This window comes from Panulirus ornatus, chromosome 45 (assembly GCF_036320965.1).
Source record: "Panulirus ornatus isolate Po-2019 chromosome 45, ASM3632096v1, whole genome shotgun sequence".
Lineage (NCBI taxonomy): Eukaryota > Metazoa > Arthropoda > Malacostraca > Decapoda > Palinuridae > Panulirus > Panulirus ornatus.
Genome location: NC_092268.1, coordinates 3,986,413 through 3,998,912, shown reverse-complemented (window position 1 = coordinate 3,998,912; position 12,500 = coordinate 3,986,413). Strand labels below are relative to the sequence as shown.

Sequence of the window (12,500 nt, the reverse complement as noted above, 5' to 3'; positions counted from 1 at the left end):
ACAGACAGACAGAGACAGAGAGACAGATAGACAGAGACAGAGAGACAGATAGACAGACAGACATTTAAACGCAAGTTTTAAATGTCTGTTTAATAAAAAAAGGTGTGAAAGACACGAGGTCACGGGGGGGGGGGAGGGGAGAAGTAGGGGTGGGGTGGGTGAGAGTAGACAGATGTATGGGGAGAGAGAGAGAGAGAGAGAGAGAGAGAGAGAGAGAGAGAGAGAGAGAGAGAGAGAGAGAATGTGTGTGTGTGTGTGTGGAACTTGGTTTACTTTTAGGGTACGAGATAGATAGATAGATAGATAGATAGATAGATAGAGAGAGAGAGAGAGAGAGAGAGAGAGAGAGAGAGAGAGAGAGAGAGAGCCAGCTTAAGCTGTGATGAGCCAGAGCCATGCTTGGCCAAGATGGCGAGAGAAAAAGGATTTATTTAAGCCGATTGGGTTTTGGGAATAGATGAGGGCAAGAAGGGCATATGTGGATTGTGGGGGGGGGGGGGATGGTAGGGAGCGAGGCACATGTGACGCTGATGGGGGTACATGTGACGCTGGTGGGGGCACATGTGACGCTGGGCACATGTGACGCTGGGGGGCACATGTGACGGTGGTGGGGGCACATGTGACGGTGGGGGTACATGTGACGCTGGTGGGGGCATATGTGCTGTTGGTGGGGGCACATGTGACGGTGGTGGGGGGTACATGTGACGCTGGTGGGGGCACATGTGACGCTGGTGGGGGCACATGTGACGCTGGTGTTGGTGGTGGGCATATGTGATGTTGGTGGGGGGGCACATGTGACGCTGGTGGGGGGGTCATGGTAGTTGTGGGTTGTGGTGGAGCTTGTAACAACATATAAGATCATATATAACACATCATATATAAACATCTCATATATTATATATAAACATCTCATATATTATATATAAACATCTGATATATCATATATAAACATCTCATATATCATATATAAACATCTCATATATCATATATAAACATCCCATATATTATATATAAACATCTGATATATCATTTATAAGCATCTGATATATCATATATAAACATCTGATATATATAAACATCTGATATATCATATATAAAGATAAACATCTCGTCTTAGTGACTCTATCACAACAAAACATTAAATATGACAACAAAATAATAATAAAAACAAACAAATGCATATATATAGACAGAAGATAGACAGTTGATAGACAAGTGATACAGTAGATAGACAGCTGATGCAGTAGACAGAGAGGTGATACAGTAGACAGAAAGCTGATGCAGTAGACAGAGAGGTGATACAGTAGACAGACAGCTGATGCAGTAGACAGAGAGGTGATGCAGTAGATAGACAGCTGATGCAGTAGACAGAGAGGTGATACAGTAGATAGACAGCTGATGCAGTAGACAGAGCTGATGCAGTAGATAGACAGCTGATGCAGTAGACAGAGAGATGATACAGTAGATAGACAGATGAGGCAGTAGACAGAGATGTGATACAGTAGATAGACAGATGATGCAGTAGATAGACAACTGATGCAGTAGACAGAGAGGTGATGCAGTAGACAGGTAGATAAGACAGATGTGACGTACCCTGTAACCACCCAGGTGACGCACTAGACAGGTGAACTTGGCGTCACGCCCACGCGCCACCGTCACGTTGGCCACGGGAGCAGAGAACTGGGGCGAGAAACTGACGGCTGTGGGGAGAGAAGGTGGTGGGGAGGTTAGTGACGGCTGTGGGGAGACAGTGGTGGGAGGTTAGTGACGGTTGTGTGGGGAGAGAAGGTGGTGGGGAGGTTAGTGACGGCTGTGGGGGGAGATGGTGGTGGGGAGGTTAGTGACGGCTGTGGGGAGAGAAGGTGGTGGGGAGGTTAGTGACGGCTGTGGGGAGAGAAGGTGGTGGGGAGGTTAGTGACAGCTGTGGGGAGACAGTGGTGGGAGGTTAGTGACAGCTGTGTGGGGGGAGATGGGGGTGGGGAGGTCAGTGACGGCTGTGGGGAGGTTAGTGACGGCTGTGGGGAGAGAAGGTGGTGGGGAGGTTAGTGACAGCTGTGGGGAGACAGTGGTGGGAGGTTAGTGACAGCTGTGTGGGGGGAGATGGGGGTGGGGAGGTCAGTGACGGCTGTGTGTGGGGGTTGGGGAGGTTAGTGAGGCACTGGGGTGTGGGGTGTGTGGGGTGGATGTGTGAGGGAAAGAAAGTGCTACAATGAGACATCAGGAAGGATCAGTTTTGCATGACGCGTTACCATACCAAACCCCGTGTGGTGGGCAGAACACGTGGTGTGGGGTCACCACTTCACACCAGTGGTGGGGCCCCCACCCGCCCCCCCTTGTACAACCTCAGTGGTAAAGATAACATGAAAGAAAAATAACTCATTCTGTCTATATTTCTATTTTCTCTATTGCTCTCTCTCTCTCTCTCTCTCTCTCTCTCTCTCTCTCTCTCCTCTCTCTCTCTCTCTCTCTCTCTCTATCTCCCCCCTCTCTCTCTCTCTCTCTCTCTCTCTCTCTCTATCTCCCCCCCTCTCTCTCTCTCTCTCTCTCTATCTCCCCCCCCCTCTCTCTATCTCCCCCCTCTCTTTCTCTCTCTCTATCTCCCCACCCCTCTCTCTCTCTCTCTCTCTATCTCCCCTCTCTCTCTCTCTCTCTCTCTCTCTCTCTCTCTCTCTCTCTCTCTCTCTCTCTCTCTCCTTCTCTCTGTTGTCAACCCGCACCAGGTCTTCCCACCACAATACTTATAAAATCTATAAGTAACAATCATACTTAACAACTCACTACCACTAGTCATTAAAGTCACGTGACACCTTTATAAGTAATGGACAGACTTAAAGTCATCATAAGTGTGACGTTTAAGTCCCTTATAAGTGATATAGATACTTAAGACACTTTTTAAGTAATAAAAACGCAGCTCATCAACACGTGAGGCACTTAAGAATTATAAGTGCTATAGACGCTGGACCCACTTTTCACACGGAGGAAAACTTATAAAAAAATATCTGACCTTAAGTCCCGTGTTAATTCTGGCCCCCCCTCCCCCCAGAGTCCCGTGTTAATTCTGACCCCCCTCCCCCCAGAGTCCCGTGTTAATTCTGACCCCCTCCCCCCAGTCCCGTGTTAATTCTGACCCCCCTCCCCCAGTCCCGTGTAAATTCTGACCCCCCTCCCCCCAGAGTCCGTGTTAATTCTGACCCCCCTCACCCCAGAGTCCCGTGTTTAATTCTGACCCCCTTCCCCAGAGCCCGTGTTAATTCTGACCCCCCTCCCCCAGAGTCCCGTGTTAATTCTGACCCCCCTCCCCCCAGAGTCCCGTGTTAATTCTGACCCCCCTCCCCCAGAGTCCCGTGTGAATTCTGACCCCCCTCCCCCCAGAGTCCCGTGTTAATTCTGACCCCCCCCCCCCCAGAGTCCCGTGTTTAATTCTGACCCCCCCCAGAGTCCCGTGTTAATTCTGACCCCCCCAGAGTCCGTGTTAATTCTGACCCCCCAGAGTCCCGTGTTAATTCTGACCCCCCTCCCCCAGAGTCCCGTGTTAATTCTGACCCCCCCTCCCCCCAGAGTCCCGTGTTAATTCTGACCCCCCCTCCCCCCAGAGTCCCGTGCTAATTCTGACCCCCCTCCCCCCAGAGTCCCGTGTTAATTCTGACCCCCCCTTCCCCCCAGAGTACCGTGTTAATTCTGACCCCCCTCCCCTCAGAGTCCCGTGTTAATTGACCCCCCTCCCCCCAGAGTCCCGTGTTAATTCTGACCCCCTTCCCCCAGAGTCCCGTGTTAATTCTGACCCCCTTCCCCCCAGAGTCCCGTGTTAATTCTGACCCCCCTCCCCCCCAGAGTCCCGTGTTAATTCTGACCCCCTTCAACCATTCCTCCCTTCCCCCCCCTTTTCCTTCACCCCTCCCTGGTTCAGGGACAATCCTTCCCCCCCACCTCTCTCTCTCTCTCTCTCATCTCTCTCTCTCATCTCTCTCTCTCTCTCTCTCTCCCAATATCAGAGCGGAGCGGGGGGGGGGTGTGCGGCCTGGGTGGTGGGGGGGTCACGTGACAGATGGGGGAGGGGGGGGGTGGGTGGGGGGGGCGTGTGGTGGTGGTGTGGCAAGAAGGAGGGAAAAAAAAACCACCCCTCCCCCCCCACAGCATCAAAAACCCCTTGTCGGTGGCAAGCGTCGTGAGAGAGAGAGAGAGAGAGAGAGAGAGAGAGAGACCAGACCCCCCTCATACACACAAGACTTCACCAGTGAATAATTAGCTCCGCATTATGCAAAAACCTACGTCGCCCCCCCACCCCCCCACACCCGACCATCACGCCGCTTCCCAGGCCAGCGGCGGTGGTGGTGTGGTAGTGGTGGTGTGGTAGTGGTGGTGGTGTGGTAGTGGTGGTGGTGTGGTAGCGGTGGTGTGGTAGTGGTAGTGTGGTAGCGGTGGTGTGGTAGTGGTGGTGGTGTGGTAACGGTGGTGTGGTAGTGGTGGTGTGGTAGTGGTGGTGTGGTAGTGGTGGTGTGGTAGTGGTGGTGGTGTGGTAGTGGTGGTGGTGTGGTAGTGGTGGTGGTGTGGTAGCGGTGGTGTGGTAGTGGTAGTGTGGTAGCGGTGGTGTGGTAGTGGTGGTGGTGTGGTAACGGTGGTGTGGTAGTGGTGGTGTGGTAGTGGTGGTGTGGTAGTGGTGGTGTGGTAGTGGTGGTGGTGTGGTAGTGGTGGTGGTGTGGTAGCGGTGGTGTGGTAGTGGTAGTGTGGTAGCGGTGGTGTGGTAGTGGTGGTGGTGTGGTAACGGTGGTGTGGTAGTGGTGGTGTGGTAGTGGTGGTGGTGTGGTAGTGGTGGTGGTGTGGTAGTGGTAGTGGTGGTGTGGTAGTGGTAGTGGTGGTGTGGTAGTGGTGGTGTGGTAGTGGTAGTGGTGGTGTGGTACAGTGCCACAGTGCCTCCCTCCGTCTGTGCCACAGTCCCTCCCTCCGTCTGTGCCACAGTCCCTCCCTCCGTCTGTGCCACAGTCCCTCCCTCCGTCTGTGCCACAGTGCCTCCCTCCGTCTGTGCCACAGTCCCTCCCTCCGTCTGTGTCACAGTGCCTCCCTCCGTCTGTGCCACAGTCCCTCCCTCCGTCTGTGCCACAGTCCCTCCCTCCGTCTGTGCCACAGTCCCTCCCTCCGTCTGTGCCACAGTGCCTCCCTCCGTCTGTGCCACAGTCCCTCCCTCCGTCTGTGTCACAGTGCCTCCCTCCGTCTGTGCCACAGTCCCTCCCTCCGTCTGTGCCACAGTCCCTCCCTCCGTCTGTGCCACAGTGCCTCCCTCCGTCTGTGCCACAGTCCCTCCCTCCGTCTGTGCCACAGTGCCTCCCTCCGTCTGTGGCACAGTGCCTCCCTCCGTCTGTGCCACAGTGCCTCCCTCCGTCTGTGCCACAGTGCCTCCCTCCGTCTGTGCCACAGTCCCTCCCTCCGTCTGTGCCACAGTCCCTCCCTCCGTCTGTGGCACAGTGCCTCGCTCCGTCTGTGGCACAGTGCCTCCCTCCGTCTGTGGCAAAGACTATGAGACACAGAGAGAGGCCGTCTGTCCCATGCATGGTCGTCTGTGACTGGTGACCCGGGGGGAGGGGGGGGGCACTGGTGAGCAGTGAACCCGCGTCTACAATTCGTCATGACTGAACTGTGTGGAAGAAAACAAGTGACTGTGGGAGACATAGAATGGACATAGCACATACACAACTACGTCCATACAGGATATAGCACATACACAACTACGTCTATACAGGATATAGCACATACACAACCACGGCTATACAGGATATAGCACATACACAACCACGGCTATACAGGATATAGCACATACACAACCACGGCTATACAGGATATAGCACATACACAACCACGGCTATACAGGATATAGCACATACACAACTACTGCTATACAGGATATAGCACATACACAACCACGGCTATACAGGATATAGCACATACACAACCACGGCTATACAGGATATAGCACATACACAACTACGACTATACAGGATATAGCACATACACAACTACGGCTATACAGGATATAGCACATACACAACCACGGCTATACAGGATATAGCACATACACAACCACGGCTATACAGGATATAGCACATACACAACTACGTCTATACAGGATATAGCACATACACAACTACGTCCATACAGGATATAGCACATACACAACCACGTCTATACAGGATATAGCACATACACAACCACGGCTATACAGGATATAGCACATACACAACTACGACTATACAGGATATAGCACATACACAACCACGTCTATACAGGATATAGCACATACACAACCACGGCTATACAGGATATAGCACATACACAACTACGTCTATACAGGATATAGCACATACACAACTACGTCTATACAGGATATAGCACATACACAACCACGTCTATACAGGATATAGCACATACACAACCACGGCTATACAGGATATAGCACATACACAACTACGACTATACAGGATATAGCACATACACAACCACGTCTATACAGGATATAGCACATACACAACCACGGCTATACAGGATATAGCACATACACAACTACGTCTATACAGGATATAGCACATACACAACTACGTCTATACAGGATATAGCACATACACAACCACGTCTATACAGGATATAGCACATACATAACCACGGCTATACAGGATATAGCACATACACAACCACGGCTATATAGGATATAGCACATACACAACTACGACTATACGGGATATAGCACATACACAACCACGTCTATACAGGATATAGCACATACACAACCACGGCTATACAGGATATAGCACATACACAACTACGACTATACAGGATATAGCACATACACAACTACGGCTATACAGGATATAGCACATACACAACCACGGCTATACAGGATATAGCACATACACAACTACGGCTATACAGGATATAGCACATACACAACTACGGCTATACAGGATATAGCACATACAGAACTACGTCTATACAGGAGAGAGGAAGGTTAGAAGTTAGAAAGTTAGAAGTACGTGTCAGTAAGGTCGCATTTGACGTCTCCATGTGTGAGGGGCAATAATGTATGAGGCATCTATCACAGGTTATGAGGGAGTCGGTCATGACGAATATCAAAACTGGACGTATGTATGAGGGGGTCGCTGGACGTATGTATGAGGGGGGTCGCTGGACGTATGTATGAGGGGGGTCGCTGGACGTATGTATGAGGGGGTCGCTGGACGCATGTATGAGGGGGTCGGTCATGAGGAATGTCAAATCCACCTTGACGTATTCTGAGTTTGTGATGACGTACGTAAGTCGAACTTATCTTTTCGTCGTACGTCGAAACCCATGTTTTCGTCGTACGTCGAAACCCATGTTTTCGTCGTAACCCATGTTTCCGTCGTACGCCGAAACCCATCTTTTCGTCGTACGTCCAAACTCATGTTTTCGTCGTACGTCGAAACCCATCTTTTCGTCGTACGTCGAAACCCATGTTTTGGGTTTGTACGTCGAAACCCAAATCTTTTTTGGGCGACGGGCGAAACCCATGTTTTCGTTACGTCGAACCGGAAAGTTTTCCCCGACACTTACGTACGTCGGAACCCCACGTCTACGTCGACGTGTACGTTAAGTGGAGACACGTCGTACGTCCGTACGTACCAGCCAGCCTGGACCACCACCACCAGTCCGACCCAGCGAAGCGTTGTACGACGAGCCCACCTCCCAGACGCACGCACGCACGCACGCAAACACGAAATGAGGACGCACAGACAGACGTAGACAGACGATGGACGGACAGTCTGAGATAGATATATATATATAAAATATAAAAATAATTTTAAAATATATATATATAAATATATATAATATATATATAGGAGAGAGAGAGAGAGGGGGAAGAGGAAAGAGAGAGAGAAGAGAGAAGAGAAAAGAGAGAAAAGGGAGAAAAGGAAAAGGGGAAAAAATTTATTGTTTGGGGGAAGGGGGGGGGGGGGGGGGCCCCCCTGGGTGGGTGGGGCCCACCTACACGAAAAAACCCAAAACACCTAAAAAACACAAACCCCACACACCCCCAACCCCCACACACAAAACCCCAACCAAAGACTTAATCCACTCAGCTTATCTGCGGCGCCGCCGGGGGGCAAGGGGGGGAAGAAAAGAAGGAAAGGGGGGGAAAGTTAGGGGAGGGGAGAAGGGGGGGGAAAAGGGGGGAGGGAAAAAACGAGGGAAAAAAGAAGGGGGGAGGAGGGGGGGGCTACAGAGAAGAGAGAGAGAAGGGGAGAAGAGAGGGGGGGAGAGAGAGAGAGAGAGAAGAAAACGACAGATTGGTCGGATCTAAAGGATTGGGGGGGGGGACCAGATGAGGCCACATAGCAAAAATGGTGAAAAGAGAAGAGAGAGAGAGAGAGAGAAAAGAGAGAGAAGAGAAAAGGGGAAGGGGGAGAGAGAGAGAAAGAGAGAAAAGAGAGAAAACCCCCCCGATTACCCCTAAGAGACTAGTGCTGGGTGGGGTGTGGGGGTACCAGTGAAAGGGAAGATACGGAAATCTCGCTGGGGGGGTTTTAGGGGGGGGGGAGGAGGGGTGGGGGTTTTAAATTAAGAGAGAGAAGAGAGAGGGGGGAAAGGGAGAGAGAGAGAGAGGAAAAGGGAGAGAGAGAGAGAGGAGAGAGAGAGAGAGAGAGAAGAGAGAGAGAGAGAGAGAGGAAGGAGAGAATCTGCGGAAAGTTCTCACATAAGTTTTTTTGAGACGAAAATTTTTAAAAGGGAAAAGGATTATCGAGGACGGAGGGATTTTTGGAGGGGAGGGGGGGGGGAAAAACCCCGGGGGGGAGGTTGGGGAGGTGAGGGGGAGGAGGTGGGGGGAAAGTGTGTTGGGGGAACCCAGCGTGAGAAAACTTTTTGTTGGGGGGATATCATCAATTGTGTGGGGGTGTGTGAGAAGAGAGAGGGGAAAAGAGAAGAAGAGAGAGAGAGGGAGAGGAGGGAGAGAAAAGGGGAGAGAGGGGAAGAGAGAGAGAGAGAGAGAGAGAGAATCTCACGGGCCTTTATTCCTTTTCAAAACAGGGGGGGGGGGGTGTAGTGACCTTCACGGGGGCGGAAATCATTTATGATGGAAATCGTTAGTACAAAGTGGAGTGGAATTTGTTTTTTGTGGTTTTTAAAAAAAGGGGCAGGCGACTGGTTTTTTAATGGATCGACCCTAAAAAAAAAAAAAAAAAGAACAGAAATGACCTTTGGTACGTTAAACCCACTAAAACCCCAAACCAAACCAATATTTAAAAATTAAAATATATTATATATATTTTATATATTAATATATATATAAAATATTTAAATTATTTATATACTTTGTCGGTCTTTCCCCTTTAGCGAGGTAGCCCCAAGAAACAACGAAGGCAATGCCCAAAACCCCCCCCCACCCACATACACATTTATCAAACACGCCACATCAAACGCACATATACCCAAACCAAACATCTCAACGGGAAACATATATAATACACCACAGACCATACATAAAAAACCATGTACAAAATTCATACGTCTGCCTTTATTCATTCCCACGCCAACCCCCGCCACACATGAAAAAAAATCCCATTCCCCCCGCAGTTTTTCCCAGGGGAGCGCTAGGAAAAGACAACAAAGGCCACATTCGTTCACAAATCAGTCCTCCAGCTGTCATGTAAAAATGCACCGAAACACAGCTCCCTTTTCCCCATCCAGGGCCCCGCAGAACTTTCCATGGTTTACCCCAGGGGGGCTCAAAATGCCTAATTCCAAAACCATGACACGCGTCGACCCCGTACAAAACCCCCACGTTTTCCCAAATTTACTCTAATCTTGCACAAAAACCCCCCACCCTCTGCATGTTCAGGCCAAAGCCGATCCCCCCAATATTTTTTTTTTTTTCCCCCTCCATCTTTCCCCCTCCAAATTTGGGGCCCCCCACTTCTCCTCGGTCCCCCCCCACCTCTGGGCACAAAAAATCCTCCCCTTTGGGAATCTTTCCTCACCTCATCTTTTCTCCATGTGCCCAAACCATTCAAAACACCCCCTTTTCTGCTCTCTCAACCCAAAACCCCCTTTTTATTTTCCACACATCTCCTTAACCCCTTTTTAAAATACTAAAATCGACAAACCACCTCACACCACAAAATTGTCCTCCAAAAAAACTCAATTCCACCCAATCCATCCCCTGCCACAAACTAATCATAGCCCACGCCTCGAAAACCAAAACCATTGTTGGAACCACTTTTTCTTAAAAACATCCCCATTTTTGCTTTCCGAGTAATGTTCCGGGACTTCCACACATTTTTTTTTTTGGCCCCCAGGATTTTCGCCCCCCCTTTTCCCCCCCCTTTTTTTTATGATACCACTTCCGCTTCCAGGGTTTTTAAAAATCCCCCTGACAACCACCCCCCAAGATTTTCAAAAAAAAAACACCCTTCCCCCATTTCCCTTTCCAATTTTTTCCCCCCTTTTCCCTTTCCAAACTCACCCCCAAATTTGGGACTGACCCTCAACCCCCAAAACGTACCAATAACCTTGCTCTTAGTTAAAAGCCCGGGAAAAAAACCCCTGCGCTACATTCGGGGCAGCAGGATATAGGCCTTTTGAAGCGAGAATTTTCCAACGAAAACGACGTGTTTTTCTTTGAACACAGTGGGCAGAGCCCCGGTAACACAATGTTTTTTGTGTGTGTGTGGGGTGGTGTGTGTGTGGGGGGTGGGGTGTGTGTGTGTGGGGTGTTGTAAACAAAACAAAGGCAGGAGAAAAGACATGGTAAAACACCACACACCCACACACACATTACACACACACCACACACCCACACCCCAAACAAAACAAAACCAAAAACACAACACAACACACACACCAAAACAAAACCCACACATAAACAAAAACACAAAACACACACACACACCCCACAAACACACACAAAACACACACAAAACACACACCCACAAAACACTAATTTTAACAACGGGGCAAAAAAGGCCAAATTAAAAACTCCCTCCCCCCCGGTACCAGACAGACAGACAAAGACAAAAAACACAGACAACAAAAACACAAAACAAAAAAAACAAACACACAACAGAGACGAGTCCACAATACAGACAAAATCATAACAACACATAGGTATGACACTACCTCCCTCTCCCATTACCCCCACCTCCTCTACTCCCCCCACCCCCTTCCCCCTCACTCCCCCACCTCCTCTCCCCCAACCTCCCCACCTCGGGTCACGACCAACAAAAAGAAGAAATTTAAACCCTTTTAAAGCGAAAAGGGCAATTGGGTGAGGGAGGTCGTACTTTTTGTTTTGGGGGGGGGGGGGGGGGGGGGGGGGGGGGGGGGGGGGGGGGGGAGGGGGGAGGGGGGAGACGTATGGTGAGAGGTTTTGGGGGGGGGGGGGGATTTTTGGGGGGGGGGGGAGTGGGGGGGGGGGAAAGGGGGGGGAGTTCCCTGTACTGTTGAGGGGTTTGTGGTTGGGGTGGGGGGGTTTTTGTGTTGGGAGAGGATGTGAGAGGAGGGGAAAAGACAGGGGAGAGGCCCTGTAGTGGGGGGAGGGAGAAAGAGTTATTGTGTTTGGGGGGAGAGGGAGGAGATGGGTGGGGGGAAAGACCCCAACCCGAAATGAAAAAAGGGGGTGGTGGTGTGGATTTATTTATGGGGGGACGTGAAAGGGGGGGGGGGGCGCGATGGCATGGTTTTGTAAATGGGAGGGGCCTGTAGGGGTGAATATGTAGGGGACTGGTAGGGGGAACATGGGGGGGTGGATACCAAACAGTTTGGCACTGGGCTGATGGGGTGGAAAACCCGTATGGAAAATTTTGGAAACCCCCACCCCCAGTCCCCCCAAGACTGAAATCAAGTTTGGGAAAAGGGGGTAAGGGTGATATGTATAAAAGGGGGGGTTGGGGGGTATGAAGATGTTAAGGGTGGGTATTGTAGGGATAAGTCAGGGTAAGGTGGTACTGGATAAAGAGGGTGGAATAAAAGTGTGGTATATTAAATAAATTTTTCAAGGGTAAAAAAGTGGGTACGTAAGGGGGGGGGGGTAGATGTATTAAATGTAGAGTTAGGGGATTAGCAAAACCGAAGGAAAGTGAAGTGTGGAGGAAAAATTTGTGTGGTTTGGGTGTGAGGGGGTGGGTGTGCAAAACCAAGTAGATGTTTAAAGTAAAGGGTGGAGGACGAAATGTGTGGGGAGGGGTGGTAGGGGGTTAGCCAACCAAGTGAAATGTTAAGTTAAAGGGGGAGGCCCTATGGGGAAAAAAAAAAGGGGGTGTGTAAAGTTAGGGGTTAGTGTTTAGGCGTCTAAACCACAGGAACAAAAGGGGGGTATGCTAATTCGTCAACCTCCCTTGCTCTCAAAATCCCTGTGAGAGGCGGCAAATTAAACTCTTTACCCCCGAACCCCCACTGACCCCCCTCTCTCTCACCCTCTCATCCTTACACAGGGCCCCAAATTCCCCCCCCCTCTCCTCATTCTCTTACCCCCCCTTTTC

The 12,500-nt window shown here is 50.4% G+C and overlaps 1 protein-coding gene across 2 annotated transcripts in view; it reads right to left on the bottom strand.

Moving 5' to 3' along the window:
- Positions 1–12,500, bottom strand: part of LOC139762836 (lachesin-like) — a 217,368-nt gene that overhangs the window by 34,394 nt on the left and 170,474 nt on the right. For both annotated transcript variants that reach the window (XM_071687990.1, XM_071687991.1), the window contains one exon: positions 1,594–1,700. In XM_071687990.1, coding sequence (XP_071544091.1) covers positions 1,594–1,700 — 107 coding nt within the window. The remainder of the gene's footprint in view (positions 1–1,593; positions 1,701–12,500) is intronic.